Source organism: Taeniopygia guttata, chromosome 4, assembly GCF_048771995.1.
Source record: "Taeniopygia guttata chromosome 4, bTaeGut7.mat, whole genome shotgun sequence".
Lineage (NCBI taxonomy): Eukaryota > Metazoa > Chordata > Aves > Passeriformes > Estrildidae > Taeniopygia > Taeniopygia guttata.
In genome coordinates, this window is record NC_133028.1 from 40,214,540 (window position 1) to 40,234,191 (window position 19,652).

Consider the following 19,652-nt stretch of genomic DNA (forward strand, 5'->3'; position numbering starts at 1 on the left):
TGAAACATAACTAAGCATTTTTTAAACCTACACGTGACAGTTTTGCAGCTGCAAACATTCTCAGCTTCCAAGTATACATCGCAAGCTGTGCACACAGAGGCTTGTACTGAAGACAGTTGAAATTTGGCTGATGTTATTCCAGAGAGAAAGAAAAAAAAATACAATTTCCGAATAAATCCTAGAAATACCAATAAGGAAGGAAAAAAATGAAACCTAAAAAGCTCACCTCATTTACTCAAAACATTTTTTTAATCTTCCCACTAAAATAGACTATATTTTTTTCTATACCTAAAATAGGCTATAGTCAACTGATACAAGTACATGGGGTTTCATATTATACAATAAATCTGTTGAGATAATAAGTACCAGCTGCATCTATCCCCAACAGCAATAACAGTATGTAAAGCATGATTATAATATAACAGATTGTGAAACAGAAGAGATGGTTTCACTTATTAAAAGGCCCTTATGGTAATACAGTAACAGAAGAGAGTTCTGCTAGTACACAATGCTCCTAGCAAGGCCTTTATGGTAATACAGTAAATTATTTAAAAGGTGAATTCTCAAAAAATATTGCCCATGAATATTTTTAGGAGCTTTATTACACAAATGTGGGCCCACTGCTGAATGAAGCAGAGTCTCTGGTGACAGAGGACATTGGAAAAGGCTGATGTACCAAATGCTGCCTTTACCTCAGCCTATTGTAGCAAGTCTGGCCTTCAGGACCACCAGCTGCTGGAGATCACAGGGAAAATCTGTAGCAAGGAAGCTGTATCCTTGGTAGGAGGTGATGAAGTCAAGAAATACTTGGGCAACTTGGATTTACACAAGTCTGTGGGCCCTGATGTCCTAGAAGTCCATGATGACCTGTAAATGCTGAAAGAGCAGGTAGATGTCATCCCAAGGCCACTTTTGATAATCTTTGACCATGGCAACTGGGAGAAATACTTGAGGACTGATGAAAAGCAAACATCCCTCCTGTCTCCAAGAACAAGGACTCCAGGAATTACAGTCCAGTCAGCCTCACCTCTGTCCCTGGCAACATGATGGAGTAACAATTCCCAGAAATTATTTCCAGGCATATCAAAGACAAGAGTGTTAAAAGGGTCGTCAGCAGCTCTCAGGGGATATAATGCTTGACACCAAGGAGGTAAACTTCTACAATGAAATGACTGGTCAGATAGATGGAAGGAGAACAGTAAGTATATATTATTGACCTGGACAACAATAAGGTTTTTGACATTGTCTCACATAAGAACCTCATAGAGAAGCTGAACAATCAATGACATGGAGTGCAAACTGGCTGAACATCCTGGCCCAGGGGATGGAAATTGATTGAAATCTAGCTGAAGAGCAATAATAAGCAGTGTATCCTTTGGTCAACACTCTTGTACAACATTTTCAATAATGGTTTGGATGATGGGGCAATGTAGCACCCCATGAACTCTCCCACCTTGGTCAATTCCCAAGTCCTCAGCCTTGGAAATGGCAATAGCTACTTGCCATAGAGTCAGTCCTCCTGGGGTGGAAAGTAGACTCCCAAATAGACTTCTGTGTCAACTTCCCCTGTGTAACTTCCCCTGGTTTCTCCTTTCCCTGTCCCCTCACTGGATTGGTATCCCTGGTGGCCACCACCCTTTCCCTGGAGACCAAACCCCTCTGCCCAGCCCTTAGCTCTTCCCCCCACTCCTTCCAGTTCTTAAGCTGCCTTCTCCACATTATTGTCCTGTTTTGCCTCACTGGGCTCCCTTCAGCCACATGTGACATCATTCACTGGAATAAAACCCTCCAAAAAGAGCCTTTCTTGTCTCTGTCACTGAGCCAGCTGTGGTGAGTGTTGAGTGAGAGTCCAACTGCATTGTCTGAAGCTTAACTCAACTTGCTTTTCTACAGGAGAGGTTGGCTGGGGACAAGAAATAGGCAGCAGCACCCACCACTCCAACACCTGCATTTTTAGGGCAAAGTGTATCCTCAGCAGGTTTGCTGGTGACACTGAACTGGGAGGAGTGGATGATATGATGGAGGGTTGTGCTGCCATCCAGACGGACTTGGACAGTCTGGAGAAGTGGGCTGTCAGGAACCTCATGAAGTTCAATATGGGTAAGTGCAAAGTCCTGGGTCTGGGGAGGAACTACTCTATGCACCAATGTATGTTGATGGCTACTCATGTGGGAAGCAGCTTTGAGGAAAAGGACCTGGGGATCCCCGTGGACACCAAGCTGACCGTGAACCAGCAATGTGCACTTGCAGTAAAAAGGGATAGTGGATTTCTGGACTGCATTAGGAGTGTTGACAGCAGGTTGAGGGAGCTGGTTCTTACCCCCTTCTCAGCACTTGTGAGGTAATGCCTGGACTTCTGGCATCCCCAGTGCAAGAGACACATGGACATATTAGAGAAACTCTGGTGATGTATCACTATAATAATTAAGGGAATGGAACATTTTTTCCTATTAGGAAGGGTTGAGAGTGGCTGTTTTTTCTATGATTCTGTGTTTGGCCTGGGGAAGAGAAGTTTCAAGGTGGATCACATATATCTGGAGGGAGGGTGTAAAGGTGACACGTGTTACATATTACATTGCTAAAAGCAAATGTTACATGCTTATAGCAGGCAAGAACATGTGTACACAGGCATAGCTAAAAATCATGCACAAGGAGTTGGCAAGCAGAGACACAGAAAACCATTCCAAATGTCAAGTAGCCTAAAGGCAGATCTGTGTTCAGCAATGAGCAAAAATGCAAACAGTTTACATTATTTGACGAGGAAATTTTTTGTTTAAATCTCTCATTAACTGGATTTGTTTCTTTAAGCTTTCCAAGAACCATTCTGCTGAGCAGCATTTACCTTGATTTTGAGATCTTTAGAGCTATTCTAGTTTCTTGACAGATTTTGAAGTTGTGTTTAGCCATAGCTCTTGTTACCTTCCAGAGCGAAGATTTTTTGTCTTTCTATTGGCAACTCCTCACTGTTTCTATGTGTCTTCCACTAGTAAAATATATTTGCAGATTTAGTTTTTTTCATCTAAAGGCAATGACCAAGTAGTCAAGTGGAACATCAGCTTGGAAGCAAAGCTAGTGGGAATAATTGGCCTGTTTGCCAAGTGTCTGCATACCAGTCCCCATCCAAGATGGCCTGCTGACCGCCCAGAAAATTCAATCACACTCTTGTTGCTGATAGTTCAAGTTGAAAAGAGCCACCTGCTGTTGGCTTGCATGATGTTGTTTTTCTAAACAAGGCTCACAGCATTTGGTGCATGTTTTTTCCAAAAAAACCTCCAGTGCCCAGATTTTTGCTTCTCAGTACTGATGTTATAATAAAGCAGCTTGAAATAGACTTCTTAATAGCATGTTTTGCAGAAGGTAACCACTCCATCAAGGATTTAGTAATTTCTGAAGAAAATCCACAAATTGTGATAATTTAAATGATGTGTTTAAGATATAAATGTCCATTCCTGAATGAACAAAATTTACTAAACTCTATTGTACTTATATACAACTCTCATCTCTTTGAAATGTGACAGCACACCTTGGATTATAGCCAGTATCCTGTTGATGTATAGGAAATTGCATGGGAAAGCTTATTGGGCTTGAAATATCAGAAAATCTATGCAGGAAACAAGAATTAAAAAAAAAAAAAAATCAAGTATTTTCTTTCTCACTCTGCAGTTGCTATCTCATTTTTAGGTTGTGTTTTGATACTGGTGCAGTAACAGCAGCAGTATCAAAAGACACCTGACATAGACACCTACTGTAACCAAAAAGTTCTAACATTCAAACAATCAGAAGTGGCATCCATTAACTTATAATGGAAAGTTAATATAATTGAAATAAGGTTACAGAGACAAATATTTCATTCCAGAAAAGAGATCTCAGTTCTAGAGATTACTTATTGGCTAATGATGATGTCTTCCTGTGATAAAAGTACATTTTTGTTGCAATAAGGTTGGGACCCATACTCAGAGGTTCCTGGAATTCCTGAAAAGAACTATTTCATTCACTCACCTCACATCACAGGTTTCATCTTTGGAGTAACAATCTCCAAATGTAAACAGGATATGTGTGCTCCCAGAACTTGGGCTTGAAGGCACACTACCCAAAACAGGATGATAAAGACATTGAAGCTGTGTTATTTGTAATGGTTTAAGTAGGATTAGACAGGTTAGACCATCACATTCTCAACTCTTCCATTTTCCTTGGACATGCTAACCATTGCCAGGAACTCAGGGCTGCCTCATGATCAAAGAAGCCCAAAAAAGGGGAAAAGATAAAAAAGCACTCCTGAATTTCAGCATATATGAAGTTTACTGTATAGTAAACGTAGCTCTTTAATACACAGGTAGTTACCATGTGTGGATACCATACCATTTTCTAAAATTCAGCCAAGTTTTTTTAGTCTTGTTCCTACCTTAAAAGAAGATTCTCTTCTTAATTTTCTTTACAAAACTGTTACTCCAAATTGAAGGATTGTGCAGCAGTATCTTCAGGCAAAATACCTCCTCCACAACTAAGTGATCATCTCAGAATTTTTTAGACAGAGACATGTAGCACTGTAGCTAACAAAGAAACCCAAATAAGATTTTCAGGCCTTCCCAGAAGAAACACAGTTCTGCAGAGCCAGCACAGGAGGTCTCCAGCACATGCTGACACTCATCCCTCAGCCTTTCCTCATACATAAAGAGGAATAATACATAATGCATATATACAGAATGCTCATAAAGCATTTCCAGGTTAGCTTACCTCTCCCTGGAACAGCTTAGCCCACATATGCAAGGTGCCAAGCACTTAATTTGCAAATCTTGCAGAAAAGACAAAACAGATATGGGAAGCATTGCTGCCCATCAGCTGCAGGCACAAAGGCACACCCTCAAAGCAGTCCAGTTCTTATTGCAGGAGTTCCAGCAATTACAGTCCTTCAGCTGCCTTCCTCTTCATCCTGCCTTTCCTTTCCCTAATTTCTGTTCTGACTATATGCACTTATACCATCTATCTGTAATATTCATATGTAATGCTCCTTTTGGAGCAGGTTGCTATACTTGGGCACAAACTAGTATCAGGAATATTAGGAATACAGCCTTAATTTCCCTATTTGTCTCTGTCACGTTTTTTTTAACACAATGTCCCAATGCCTTTTCATCCTATCTATATTATTCTCCAGATGTTTTCTAGGTGTCTTACAAAAAATAGCAGATACTTTGGGTACAGGTAAGAACCTGGTATTTTGTCAACACGTAGATTATCACAGGTCAGCTTGGGTTCAAAGGGACCTTTATAGATCTTCTAGTCCAACCCCCCTGCAGTGACCAGGGACATTTTCAACCAGATCAGGTTGCTCAGAGCTCTGTTCAACCTGACTCTATCACCTCTCCGTTCAGGTCTTAGATGTTACATCATCTAAGACCATGTCACCCTCATTGTAAGATATTTCTTCCTTATATCTGGTCTGAATCTATCAGTTTTTTAGTCTAAAATAATAACTCCTTTGTGGGGATTGAGAGACACGGCCCACGCTATGCAAGCAAAGCCAGTTTACTCCACTAATCACCTGTATTTATAGTTTTCTAAGTTCCATACAAAATTTTCTACTTGGACCCCTTTGCCCCTGTTCCCATAGCAACACAATATTTTTGGTTATCAAGTCCCTGTTACATTGTTTTGTGCCAGCATTGTCCTTGTTCCATCTTCTCATGTCAGAGTGGTCAGAGTGACCAGACATGATGTCTTCACTTTTGTTCCTGCCTTGAGTTTATTTCTCCCACGGCTTCCACTGTACCTGGGCCAAGAGGTCAGCAGCTCTACTCAGCTCAGTTTCTGTAGCTGTCTCACTCCTTCACTCCTACCACTACAAGTCCTGTTAAAGTTTCAGCGCTGAAAGGCCACAGCAAGGTCACCCTGGAGTCTTCTTCAGGCTGAACAACCCCAATTCCCTCAGTCCCTCAGTGTTCCATCATAGCAGAGGTGTTCCATCCTTATTATTATTTTTGTGGCCCTTCTCTGGACCTGCTCCAACATGTCCATGTCCAAAACTGAAGCCAGGACTGCACTAGAGTGAAGTAGAGGAACAGAATCATTTGATGTAGCCGCTAGGTCAGGCAGGACTTGCCCTTGGTGAGCCATGGTGGCTGTCCCAAATCACCACCCTGTCCTCTATGTGCCTTAACACAGCTTGTAGGAGGATCTGTTCCATGATCTTGTTGAGTAGATCAGCCCTCCCCTTGTCCCTTATTACCCATTTGCCAGCTTTGCTCATCACGGAGAGGATGTTTTCTTTGATCTTCCTTTTCTGGCTGACTATCTGTACATGGCTCATCTCTGTAAAGCTTCAAGTGCTTCAGTGTAGCCAGCAGATCTCAGAGCAACAGGCTGAGGGGTCTCACCAGCGCCCTGTCCTTCTAACCTTGGTGTGCCATCCCACAACAGTCCTGGTATTATCCCACTCCCCCTTCAAGTCTAGCTTAAAGCTCTGTCACTGAGCCCCACTAGCTCATGAGGAAAGACCTCTCTTTCCTCTTTGAGAAATGTGAATTCCATCTGACACCAGGATCTCTGGTGCTGCCTAGACCATCCCATTATTGAAAAATCAAAAAAACTGTTAGTAGTACCAGTCATGGATCCATGTTTTAATGGTATGGGCTCATCTGTTTCATCCATGTAATTTCCTGAAACTGGAAAGATAGAGGAAAGAACCACCCATCCTCCAGATTCCATTACCAGCCATGCTGAGGCCCTGAAGTCTCTTTTGATTGCGCTTGGACTACACATTGCAGTTTCATCACCACCCACACAGAACAACAATAACAGGTAGCAGTCCAAGGCTGGGAAGGTTCCTAGTGATGTCCTTAACCTGTATCCCAGGTGAATAGGCCTTGGCAACACCTGCATTGTACATTGCAGTCAAAGGAGACCATAAACATGCCAAACTGTGCTTGCCTCAAGCCTTGTTTGCCCCAGCCCCCTACTCATCTGTAAATCCGTGTAGATGGCTTATTACTTACCGTATCTTAGATGAAAGGGAGACCCAAAACCAGCTGAAAGCAATGATCAGCAGGCAGAATCAGCCTGTCAACTTAAAAATATAAGTTATCATTATGAATACAGGTAATTTGATTTTAAAGAACAAGATTACAGAAGTGTTTTCTTCAATATTAATTCTTATGTCATAATTTTAAGTAGTCATTTTCTCCTATTATTTTTATTATGACAATTTTAAGTAGTCATTTTCTTATTACTTTTATGCCTTATTTTCTGAATAAGGCATTTTTTGTTCTTTGTATTAGTTTGAATTAAATTTATTGCTCATTTATGACAAGAAATGAGACATAAACTAAAAAAAAATCTAATCTCACCTGACTGCTGTTTATAGCAATAATGGCTAGGGAAAAAATTATTCGCATCCTGTCTTGCAAAAATCAACTGCTTTCAAGACTTTATTTGTGTGTATTGCACAAGCTGCATGCTTGTTATTTGGCCAGAATGGAAGTATACCTAAAGATTACTGAGTGAGGGTCAGATTAGCATGAAGTCTATTTTGTAGTTTGGAACAATGCTCTTCCTTGTACATTTTTCTCCTTGGAATGAAATATGCGATTTTCTAACAAAAAGCTGGAAGTACTGAGGTTTTGGGGTTTTTTTTTGGTGTTTCTTTTTTGTTTGTTTGTTTTGTTTTTTCTTTTTTGGTTTTGGTTTTTTTTCTTTTTTTTTTTTTTTTGTGCTGGGCAAAGTTGAGGATTGAAGTAAGCATACAATTTTTTCAAATTCTCCAGACCATTATACTGATATCAGTCTTCATCAACTTATCACTATTTTTCTTTCTTAAGTATGTACGAAAAGGTCAATAACTTTAACTGAACTCTCATCTTTGAAAAATCCAATTTATTCTAATAAGAATAAATGCTAAGTCATCAACATGCAGTATTCTGTAAGTACATAATTTTAGCAGTTTTGTGAAAGTTATTGATTGGGTACATCTGGCCAATTCCATGTTTCTAAAATCCCAGCACATTTCATTTATGAAATAATATTTCAGAAAAAGGTGACCTTCACAGAGTAAGCAGTGTATTTTAAACTATTTAAGTGTGCATCCATAATTTAAGGAAATCTGCAGAGAACTGGGCTTTTTTTTTTTTTTTTTCTTGGTAACCTTGGCAATGCAGAGCATGCTTTGAGAAAGAAAAAAGCCAAGAGTTATCCACTAATATAACTTTATAAATTCACACTGCCTTTCTCACAGGGTCTCCAGTCTAAATTAAGCATAGAAATTTGATGTAGTAAATGAAGGTAAACAGTGAGGAGGAACTGAAATGAAGGACAGATTGTGTTGGTACAGTGCAGTGAAACAAATATTGGTATAGGCTAAATTGACAAAGACTGCAAGATACGTAGCTGAAGACAGAAAAAAAGCAGTAAAATAATGTATAAAACATTAACCTACAACCACAAATATCCAAACAGCAGCAACAGCAATTTACTTGACTATCCTAGGTGAATAATCAAGAGAACACCACTGATCACTAGCTAAGCCAGCTTTATGCCCTTGTCTCCACAAGGACACAAGGCAGGCAGGGATCCAACAAGTCATTGGAAGTAGGACAGCCCACAAGAGAGCCCAGCATGCCACAGGAGCTTGAAGTGCTGTCAAGCAGCTCATTTGGATGAAGGGGGGGACATGACCACTTTCAGCAGGTCAGCAATTTGCATTCTTCACATTTATTTATGTGTGCCTTTTACTTATGCACACTTTCAGAGCATCAGAAATAGGAAGAAGCTCCTGCTTCAACTGCAATGCCTTTTTGGCATGACCCACACCAAACGGCAACTGTCATAAATTTGGGCAGGACCCTCTCAGCACAGAGCTCTGGGCACACCAGAATGAACTGAACTAGGATTTGTGCTGTGATGAAATTATGTAGTGAATCATGAAGCCATTGGGTTTGCTCACTAGAGCCATATGATACAGGTCTACATCATAATCATGTGTTAGAACATAAATGAATAATATAGTCGCAATATCAGGGAGCACAAGCAGGGAATTAAAAGTAGATTATCATAATAAAAAGGAGTGTAACTTTTTGTTTTGGAAATCTTATTTTTAAATGCACAGCATTATTGGTTTCCCACTGTTTAGAAATAAGCAAGTTTATTCACTTCACTGTATAAAGTGTTGAGAATGTCAGCTACATATCCTAGATAATTATGCACTTCTAACTTTGTCTTTGCCAATTGGACTAAGGAAGGCCTATCAAGTATCTGCACCAGAAACAGTTGTAAATCTGGGCTACTCCCTATTCCAACCAGAAAAATCATTCCCTTAGGAACACTCCATCAGGATAACCAGTACATAGTATCAAAGATTGTTTTAAGAAAATAATCAGCACCTTAACACCCTCTGCCATGAGAAGGCTCCTCAGGCACCTGTGAATTGCATGAAGAATTAAGAATTCTAACAGTACAAGGTAGGACAGCATCAACATTTTCTTTCATAGCCTTCTGTCTGATACTGAGATGCATTCTCAAGAGAAAATGTCTCCTTGTTGTCCAAAGACACCAACTGCTGCAAATGAAACTATGCCCAAGAAAAGTCCATCTTAAGTGTCAAGGGCAGCTTGTGCATACAGTATTAGTGCACTTCAACACAAGGAGAACAAATTGCTTGTGACACTCAGACTAGCAGGAGATGCAAAGAGGAATAGCATCAGCACATCAGGAGGCAGCAAATACATTCAGCTGCAAAGATTTCTTTAGCAGTATACAGAAGTTGAAAGCAAAAATTCAGCCAAAGTTATTTAACTTACGAGGACACGATCATCAGGACAACACTGAAACCAAGGACAAGCTTACAAGTATGAAAGGAAGAAAGGCTGACACTGTTGATGCTACATAAACATCACTGAATTCCTGATTTCTGTTAAAACACAAATTCAGAAACCTCAATGACCCTAAACCTTAAATGAAAAATTCAAACAACACTTAGGTGAATAAAAAACAAACCAAGAATGTACTAAGAGCAAACAATGCAGTGTGACATCTCAGCAGCTTAGAGGTCAGCAAAGATTTAAAAAGATGCAGTGTGACACACTTCAGGGAGAACTCATTGTACTCAAATTAAAAACAAAAAGGCTGAAATTAGAAACTTAAATCAAAGACTAGTAGTAGCAAAGACATCAAAATAATGTCTGCATCAGATCCAGGTGATTTAAACAAACACTTAATCACCTTACACTCTTAGTGATAGTCATAGACAGTATCACTTGACTGAATAGAGTAACTTCCTCTCTGCAAGTGGAATGACATGTTTAAATTACTATTTGTGCACAGTGACTCCACCAGATATTCAATAGACCCTTAAATGATCTTTGCCCAGAAATGACAACATTTTTATCTCCCTACTGCTAAGATAACATAAAGGAAGGTATAACCATAACCTTGAAATACCTGCCAGAAATATATGGAAAAGTGTAATTAAAACTGGCAATAGTACCTAAAGGACACTCTCTGACCTCTGCAAATCTTAGTCCAATCCCTTATTAGAAAAGTGTGACTAACTGCCTAAAGACATTACTCCAGCTACTCAGAAACTATCAGAATTTGCAGACTGTTGCATTCTAGCTGAAATGGCAGTGTTACAGCCCACTTACATGGCACATGAAAGGAAGCAGGATGTATCCAATGGACTCCTTAACTGAGGTAGCTCTACACTATAAGCAACCAAGAACTGGACACAGTCTTCAGTGAATTACAGAAGAGCCACAAGATTTCAAAGACAATAAATGTGTGACATGCCAGTTTTCATAAAATGTTTCATTTAGAGAGCAAAACACAAAGCTACACCAAAAAAGAATGCCTATGCACAGCACTCTGGAAAGTCAACTGCTTGAAGAGCAAGTGCCAGGATGGAGACATCCCAACCAAACAAATGCTGTATCACAGAATATTCTGAACTGGAATGGAACCACTATGATCATCCAAGTTCAACTCCTGACCCTGCACAGGACAGCCCTCAAAATAACACCATGTGCCTGAGAGCATTGCTCAAACACTTCTTGAACTCTGGCTTGCTTGGTGCTGTGCCCATTTCCCTGGTGAGCCTGTAATACCATGGAGGTAATTCAGTCCTATACAGGTCCTCAACAGTATTTTGTAAAGAAGCATGTTTTTATAGAGAATGCATACTGGTTAAACATGAAAAGCAGCAAAAATGTGATTTACAAAAAATAATAGTTAGACTAAATAGACCCTTTCAATTATACAACAGACCTCCCTGCCTTATAAGATTACTGCTTGCATTTGACAAGTCTGACCAGAACCACAGCTGCTCCCTCAGATCCCCTCCTCCCCAACTCCCTTCACTGGTCCTGAGCCACACTCATTTCTATCTGACAAAGACTTCAGCACATAAAAAATGAAAAACTTTGTATTTATCAGATCATAACAAAATATGAGTTATGCTATGAATATATTATGGGCACTACACAGAAACATGAGCATTCCAGCTTTCAGGCAGCAATTGAGAAAAAGGCTATATACATGCAGACAAAGAATTGGAGTCTGAATTTATCCTGTCTGGGTACACTCCTTTCCAGCTTTCTGAGCATTAAAATGCTGCCTCCTTCCATTGTTTCTGAGGACTACACACAAAGCACACTTTGGGAGGAAGGAAATGGGTGGTGTTGTGTTCTACAAAGGAGCAAAGAGAAGCTGTGTGAGAAAGCTGCTAATATAAGCAACGGGAAGAGGTTAACAGGGAGGAAGAATTATGCATCTAAAGAATAACAAGGGAGGCATGAGAAAGAGGAAAAGCATGTATGTGCTGAGAAGAGGAGAAGCAGCAAAGTGCACCCTTTCATAGTCAACAAAGCACTTAAAACATGAATGGCTTGCTGAATTATATTCAAGAGCAATAAATACATAAGCCATATGTATAACAGGAATTTTGGTAAAGTCTCTGCTGTGAGCTTTTCATAAATACAATGACTCACTTGCCAAATGAATTTCACATTGACCAAGGCATAGCATGCAAAGTCCCAGGAAGCTCAGTGATTTTGCCAACGTTAATTGAGCATAAAACAAAATTCAACATTCTTTTGAAACTTTTACCTTCAGCCTTAATGATAGAAAGACTTCTACCAGTTTCAGGGCTGTTCAGTCTAAACATTGCACTGTGCTACTACCTCCTCGCAGGGAGCTAAAGGAAACAAGACCCCAGGTATCCTTGGAAGTTGCATTTCATAGATTTTCTTTTTCTCCTCTACTTAGAAGGCACAGACTTTTTCAAAGCACAGTACCATAACCTGAATAAACCTCTTCAGCCAAGTTCTTTGCTGACATTACTTACAGTGAAATATTCACTTATTTCAAAGGTTACCCAAGACACAAAGGCTATCCAGAATGTGTCATCAGCAAGAGTAAGAAATAAAACCAAAACAAATTTCTTGAGTAACCAGGAAAATCTATCCTCTAACCCAAACCAAAATAATAAGCAAAGCAAACAAAGATTGACAAATTAGTATACTGAATGATGGAGAAATCAAAATGGACAGAAGTCAATCTGAATTAGACCTTTTCATTGATACAAAAAGCCAAAGATTCTTCAATTTAATAAATACCTCGAAACTAAAATGAGTCTGCAGTGCCACTATATGGCCAAGAAAAAAGAGAGCTCAGGAATAATCAATCTATAGGTATGTACTATAGCTGCTAGTTTTGAAAGACCTAGTATTTGATACCACCAACCAAATAACAAGACCTGGTGAAGCTGTCACATCAGGAGCTACACCAGGGGACTGAAGTATAACAAACATATTAGAAATGTAGTAGGGAAAAACAAGTCATCAGTCTGACTTCATAAAACCTTGAAAACACATCTCAAAATAGAAATTTGTTTATAGATCCTGGAGAAAATACAGGAAGGAATAAAATGCAAGGTAGAGGCAATATCAAGTAAAATAAACTACCTACCTGCACAGAAGGGAAAAAAAACCTATGTGCAGTAAGACATGGAAGTATCGATTTGGAGACGGACTACTGCTGGGGTTCTTGATGATCAGATTATTACCTTAGTAACAATAATCATCATAGCACAAATGGTTGGGAGTGCAGAGTTGGAAGACACTGACAACAGATCAGAATATTGTAAGAGGAGAATGTGAAGATGTGATAATCACAGTGACAAAACTAGAATAAAATTCAGATCAAGATGCAGATCATGCTTCATTTTAAGCAGCATTTTTAGACATCTACATTAAAAGAAAAAAAACAGAAACAACCAAATAAACACAACAACCCCCCCCCCAACAAACTGCACAAGATGTAGAGTGCATACAGAAATTCCCACTCCACCTGTCCCACTTATTCTGACAGGACAGATAGGAATAACATATGGCCTCTGTAAGGTATGGGTACAAGAAAGAATAAGGGAAGAGAGCTGCTCAGCCCAAAGAATGTTTAATGCAAAAATCACATACACATATAAACCAGCATATGGAGGCTCAATATCTTTTGACAACCAGAGGAATGGATTAGCCTCCCAAGTAAGAAATGCAGCAACAGCACTATCTCTCCTTAAGAGCAAAATGTGTATCAAGGCCATGAGGCTTCCCAGGACTGCCAAATCAGAACAAATCCAGTTCTACACTGATGTTGGAAGTAGGGGCTCAATATGGAAGGTTGCTTTGTATCAGTGCAATTTCCTGTGTTTCACTTGGACTCTGACCAAAGACATCAAGGCAGAAAAAAAAAAGCCATCCCAGGCCTCACAGCCTACCTTCTCTTAGAAAGCCACAGTTCAGAGCATCTTCCTTGTTGCACAAAACTCAAAACTATTTAAAAACTGCTCATATTTCTCTAGTTATGAGAAAAGCCTCAAAACATATTGAACACAGCACCTAGGTGATTTATCGCTGCCACACCTATTGACCCTGGCACAAGTGGCAAAACTTTCCTGGAACTGTATCAGAAAATAACAGCTGCATGTCAAAACAGTTTGGTAGTTACTGAGAAAGCATTTGAAACATCACTACTCTAGTGTAAGTTTCACTGAAAAAAAAAATTACTTTAAATAATGCTGCACTGTCTTCTTTTCCGGTGCAGATATGCTAGCTAAAAAAGCAGGTGCTGCAATACTATACAATGTGTTTTTTCCTGTACATACACATATATAAAATGGGGTTTAATATATATGTTTTATATACATACACAAAGGATTTCATTGCTAGCAAAGGCAACAGTGCTGCAAAGAAAATAAAGGTCCTTTCAGACATTAAGGCTACCTAGGCCAAAACTAGGCCATTAAGGATTAATTGACCAAACAAAGAAAAGAAATCCAAATTAATTCTCCAAATTGAAAGAGAAGACTGAGCATGTCAAGCCACCGAGTAGAAAGCTGAGGGAGCTACAAGTCTGCACTTAAGGAGAAGCCAGCAGTTAACACAAATTTGAATTTTGACACAGAGAGCCAAGACTCATTTCTCTACAGAGAATGCAGCCTGTGCGTAGGCGTGTAGTGTCACTGTATAAATTTAATCTCAGGAAAATCAAATGCCAATCATTTAAGATTATATTACTGATGGCTGCTAGTAGTTGAATATCTTAGTTTAATTCCTACATACTCACTACATATAAGCAAGAGAGAACTTTAAAGGTTTTAATATTCTAGTAAAAACTCTAAATTTTCATTTATCACATTTTCAGTGGAAAACAGAAAGTAACAGATTCCACCTTATATCAGCAATAAACCTACCTTCACTCTCAAAGCATGCAATTTTTAGAGACAAGACTGTAAAGCTTACATTAAGGACAATCTAGAGATAGGGGACCAAAATTCTATTAATCATCTCACATGGCTGCTGTCTCCTGAGGGGGTAATTGTCAGAGTAATTTTAGCAATGTTCACATTTTCTTCAATGGATCTGTGTTATTTCTGTTAGAGAGGCTGTTCCTGCTACATAGGCTTTATTCACAGAAGTATTTTTAATGTTTCGTTCCATAGCGAGGAATACATAAATATTAATACTTGCAATTAAATCATTATTTGAATTCTCTAGAGTTGATTTTGTTTCAACAATCCATATGAGACAGCCTAGAAATTTATTGCATTTTCTACTAGTCTTGAAGAAAATAGAGGGATTTCGGCTTTGTTTCTTTTTTAAAACAAAACCTGTTCCTCACCTTAGGTTGACCAAATGTTTGAGTCTCAGATTTACAGATGTAAAACATGTATGCTTCTCCAAATCACCAAGATAAATCCACTGAAGCAGTACCCTCAATACTTCAGCTTTTACAGATTTGTGCTGACTCCAGTGTGCAATATACTGCATATAGCTGTAGCCTCTGCCTCAGTAAGTTTCAGTAAAAAAATCCACAAAAACATAAAAACACAGATAATTGAATGTCATTTCTTCAAACACACAAAAAAATCCTTAGACTTCAGTTCCATTTTGGTGAATGCAACTCTAAATCCTGGCAACTGGTATTTACTTGTCTGCATTTTGTTGCATCCACTCAGTAAGCACAAAATTCATATTACACATACTACAACTACCAAACCTGTTTCAGATGTCACACCAAGGCCTTTACTTCTATTGAATCAGTTGCTGTGTGATGTGTAATTTATCACCCAGTCCATAACGAATTATGCTATCTGTATTGGACGCTATGTTGAGGATGTCTCTACATAATGTGATCTAAAATACTAATTACAATGAGGCGGCATAAACAGGAGGCTAATTCAATAATATATCAAGCACAGAGAAAAAACTGACAAGTGTGCAAACACCTCACAAGTTGGTAAGAGGATTTCCCTGTCACTGTGCCTTTAGTACTACTGGAGGACAATCCTGTAGGTAAAATAGGTTAAAATGTGTGTTCATTCTACTAATGTAAAAACAAATTTTAATCTTTAGCTTGTTGAAATGTACACAATAAGTATTAGCCAGAGATTCACAGAGTAGTTCCACTACACAACACAAATCTAAATATCCATAACTTCTTTCCTTACAGTGCTAGAGATTACAGCAGTAAAAACACAATGTTTACAAGTCCTATATTTTCAGTGATTTTATCTTTCCTATAATTCTAAGATTGGATAATTTCAAGAGCTATGTTAAAAAGACTTATATCTAGACAGCATTTTGTTGCTTCCCTTTGCATTGAACTAATTTTGGACTTGGAAATGCCACCTGCCAGGCATTTCAAAGCTAGATGGGATACGGCTGTTTATGGCTTTAGCAGTACCATTTTAAACCAGTCTTCTGCATACCATTGGAAATAAAGAATCTAGCCTCTGGGGGAAAAACAAAATCTACAGATTTGACATTGAATTAACATCAGATTTTATTACTGGGCATGCTATTGGGTGATATTTATTATTTGACATAACTTGTTCGGTAAAAATTCAAATGGATCACCTTCCACACTTCTCCCTACTCAAATGTTAAAACATATATTCCTTACTTTTACACTATTCAGAATATAAAATCAACACAATCTTACCTTTAAAACTGTTTACATTCTACATACACTTAAGTCCATAACTTTTTTGGCATCTCAAATGATTCTGCTGGGGATGCTCACAGTATCAGTCATTCTCATTCAACAGTACACACACCAAGGTTTTCAAAAATTATCAGCAGCACAACTGTATATCAAGAAAAACTCCACACCAGTGGTTTGCCCACATCACTTGGCAATGTCCCTTTAATATTAATACACAGAGAAGTAAAATTTTTTCATAAATTTGTTCAAGTATGTGGAACATGGAAAATGCATAAGAATCAATATGGACTTCATTAATGTTATATTTATTTATTTTCCAGCTTCATACAAACTGGATGTAGAAGCATAAACATAGTACATTTCTACCATTTTCAACAAAAATATAACCAATATGTACAATTATTGTATTAAAAATACAAAAGGATACAGACTCCACCAATGTCTTTCTAAAAGACATACAGGTACAAGTAGTATCAAAAGTATGAGGAAATCACCAGTTAATTGTACATTCTGCACTTGACATCACAGAGCGAACTGAGATTAGCAGTCCTATGGTCTACAATTACTTAATGCTTATATAACATTTGTGCAACTTGTGATAGAGCTAGGATTTTGTATTTCTATATGCACATGAGGTCCATAGCCTTGAGAATAAAACTGGCAAATAATGCATATTACATGTAAAATTACAAATGCATAATTGACAATGTTATATATAAGCAAATAGACAAAAGCTATGATTACTGGAGAGAGAATTAAATAAAGCACTGACATTTGTTTGATACAGTGAAAAAACACTGCAATTTGATCTTTAAAAGTTGAAGCTATTTACGTTTATCTACTGATCAATATGATCAGCTGAGTTCAATGGAAAAAAAAAAAATCCAAGACCAGCAGTTCCTCACATTTGAGTACTACTCGGATTGGCAGCCTTCACTTCTCCGGAGTCTGTGCAAAAACAACACAAAAATAGAGGGGAGGGTCATTTCAGTCATTATAGGGTTAATAGCAGCTGTGAGCAGGTGGTTGCTACACATTGGCCTTCTCTACACATGCAGTGTTCCATGAAGCCATTAACAGTTGTGACTATTTCTGCATTGCAAAGGCTGGCAAATCTAACTGTGTTATTTGTATTTTTTTTTCTCTTAAAGACTCGATTATCCCCTAATGTCGAAGTCAAGAGATGGAAGTCATTAGATCAGTGTTAACAGCTGACACAAGTTGTGCCATCCCAACTTGCCTTCACTGCAGTGTTATCCAGTTAATTTTTATTTTAATATAACTACTATATAGTTTTAAAATAAAATGTATATAACTTAACAGTGGGGTTGCCATCTGTCTTATTACTTTTTTTTAGCATGCCATCCTGTATTTTGGAAGGCACAGGTATGAGGCACACTATGTCCTCTTGATCACTGACCAGTTGTGAGCACTGTGTTTCTGCATTTACACCAGACCCAGATGAGGATGCTGTTAACACTAACATTTACAAACTCGTGAAGATTCCAGGGTGGGGCACATTAAGAGCAAAGCCAGGTAGTCAAGGAAAGGCTGCATCCTGCAACCTCTGCCTTCCCTTCTGCCCTGCTCAGCCATGTGATAGCAATATTCTTCCAAGAGCTCAGGCTGGCAACCCTACTTACAGGTGTGAAATAATACTGTAATTACTATTCAGATGCACTATTTGATCTCCCAAACACAAACATACAAAATTGTAACAAAGGCATTGTAAACAAGCAAATAAGCACTGCCTTCTTGAAAGATCTCAAAGCAATTTTCTCTTTGTAGGTTAAAGGCCAAACGTATTTGACAACTAACTTATCTCATTATCCCAATGAGACTAAGTGCTAGGATTGTGATTAAAATCTAAAAGGAAGATTTAAAAAAACCCTTCCAGGCATTGGGAAGTGCAGCCAGAGTTAATCATCCTGATGTGATGATCTTGGAATTTGGAATGATACTGTGTGATGTGGCAGACAGCGACAGTGGTAGCTTGGAGATTGCTGCACTGTGCATTTCAAGCAACACAGTTTGAAAAGTGCCAGGGCGATTTCTTCACAGTATTTCACATGCAAGGGGAGAGGGGACAGAAGGGGGAGGGGCAGAGGAAGAAGCCCCATGCTGCTTTAAGGCAGGGAAGGAGGCAAATAGGTCCACCATCCTTTAATCATAGTTCCAAGGCTCCTATTCTAGGGATGTCTTCTTGTGCTCTCCTTTAAGGTGGCTCACTCTGGATCCAGAAAAAACCAAGTCTTAGACAGCAGAGACTTGTTCATCTTCTGCAAACATAATAGGATAAGGGAAAATAGAATTTAGTTCATAAAATACAAGACTGCTACTGACTGAAACAAGCTGTGCATACAACAACTGTGTGTATTGTGCTCATGTGTTCTCCATTTCATCGTAAAAGTATATACACTTTAAAACAATCTAAATTTCAGTACATTTCAGATCTCATGAGACATATTCCTTTGGAATTTTGATCTTGAGTTAAAAAAGGACAATTGCTTTAACTGAGCTAAATGCAGCTATTCACCCTAAGGAGCACAATAGAGATTCCTAGATATCTAATAGCTTCAGAAAGGCATCTGACATTTTCTCCCTAAACATATCTTCCATTTAGTCATTGTTAGTAGAAACAATTAAAATTTTCTGTCATGGTAACTCTCAAAGTTTGAGGCAATTCAGTTAAGGTAGACTTCATCACGTTCAATTGCAAAGTTCATCCTGCACCTAAAACCTTAGTAACTAAGCAGTTAGAGGGAGAAGGGGAATGTTAGTCTATCATTAAGCAAAATAAAGCATACAAGTGAGTGATATTGACACCACCCTACCTAAATTTTGAGGACCTAAAGCTGCAATCCAGCTACACTTGCTCTCCATGGAAAAACATCACAGTTGAGCTAAAGCATAAAGATGTAGACACATTTGGACCAGCACAGTAGCGAGACAGCAGTGGGCTCATCACGTGAAACAGAGTGGAAGACTCGGTGTTCACAGTGTAAAGTGCTTCAGTTAGAATGTGAGCAACTATCCAAATAAACCTGAGCAACAGTGCTCTGTGAGGTGGATGGGCAAGTATTCTGTAGACCAGGATACATTGATCCTGGTCTACAGAATAGTTGATCATTTTTGATCAAGTTAAATTTGATCAAAAATTTTGATCATTA

At 38.7% G+C, this 19,652-nt stretch overlaps 1 protein-coding gene across 12 annotated transcripts in view; it reads right to left on the reverse strand.

Moving 5' to 3' along the window:
* Positions 1–16,655: 16,655 nt before the first annotated feature.
* The window catches only part of RAPGEF2 (Rap guanine nucleotide exchange factor 2), a 183,625-nt gene continuing 180,628 nt past the window's right edge, over positions 16,656–19,652 (reverse strand). For 7 of the 12 annotated variants that reach the window (XM_030271434.4, XM_012573429.5, XM_072928441.1 and 4 more), the window contains one exon: positions 16,767–18,761. In XM_030271434.4, the coding sequence (XP_030127294.4) occupies positions 18,736–18,761 (26 nt within the window). In that variant the 3' untranslated portion in view covers positions 16,767–18,735. Of the gene's footprint in view, positions 18,762–19,652 lie in introns of all 12 variants that reach the window. The other 5 variants (XM_030271433.4, XM_012573430.5, XM_030271437.4 and 2 more) reach the window with 1 other exon arrangement.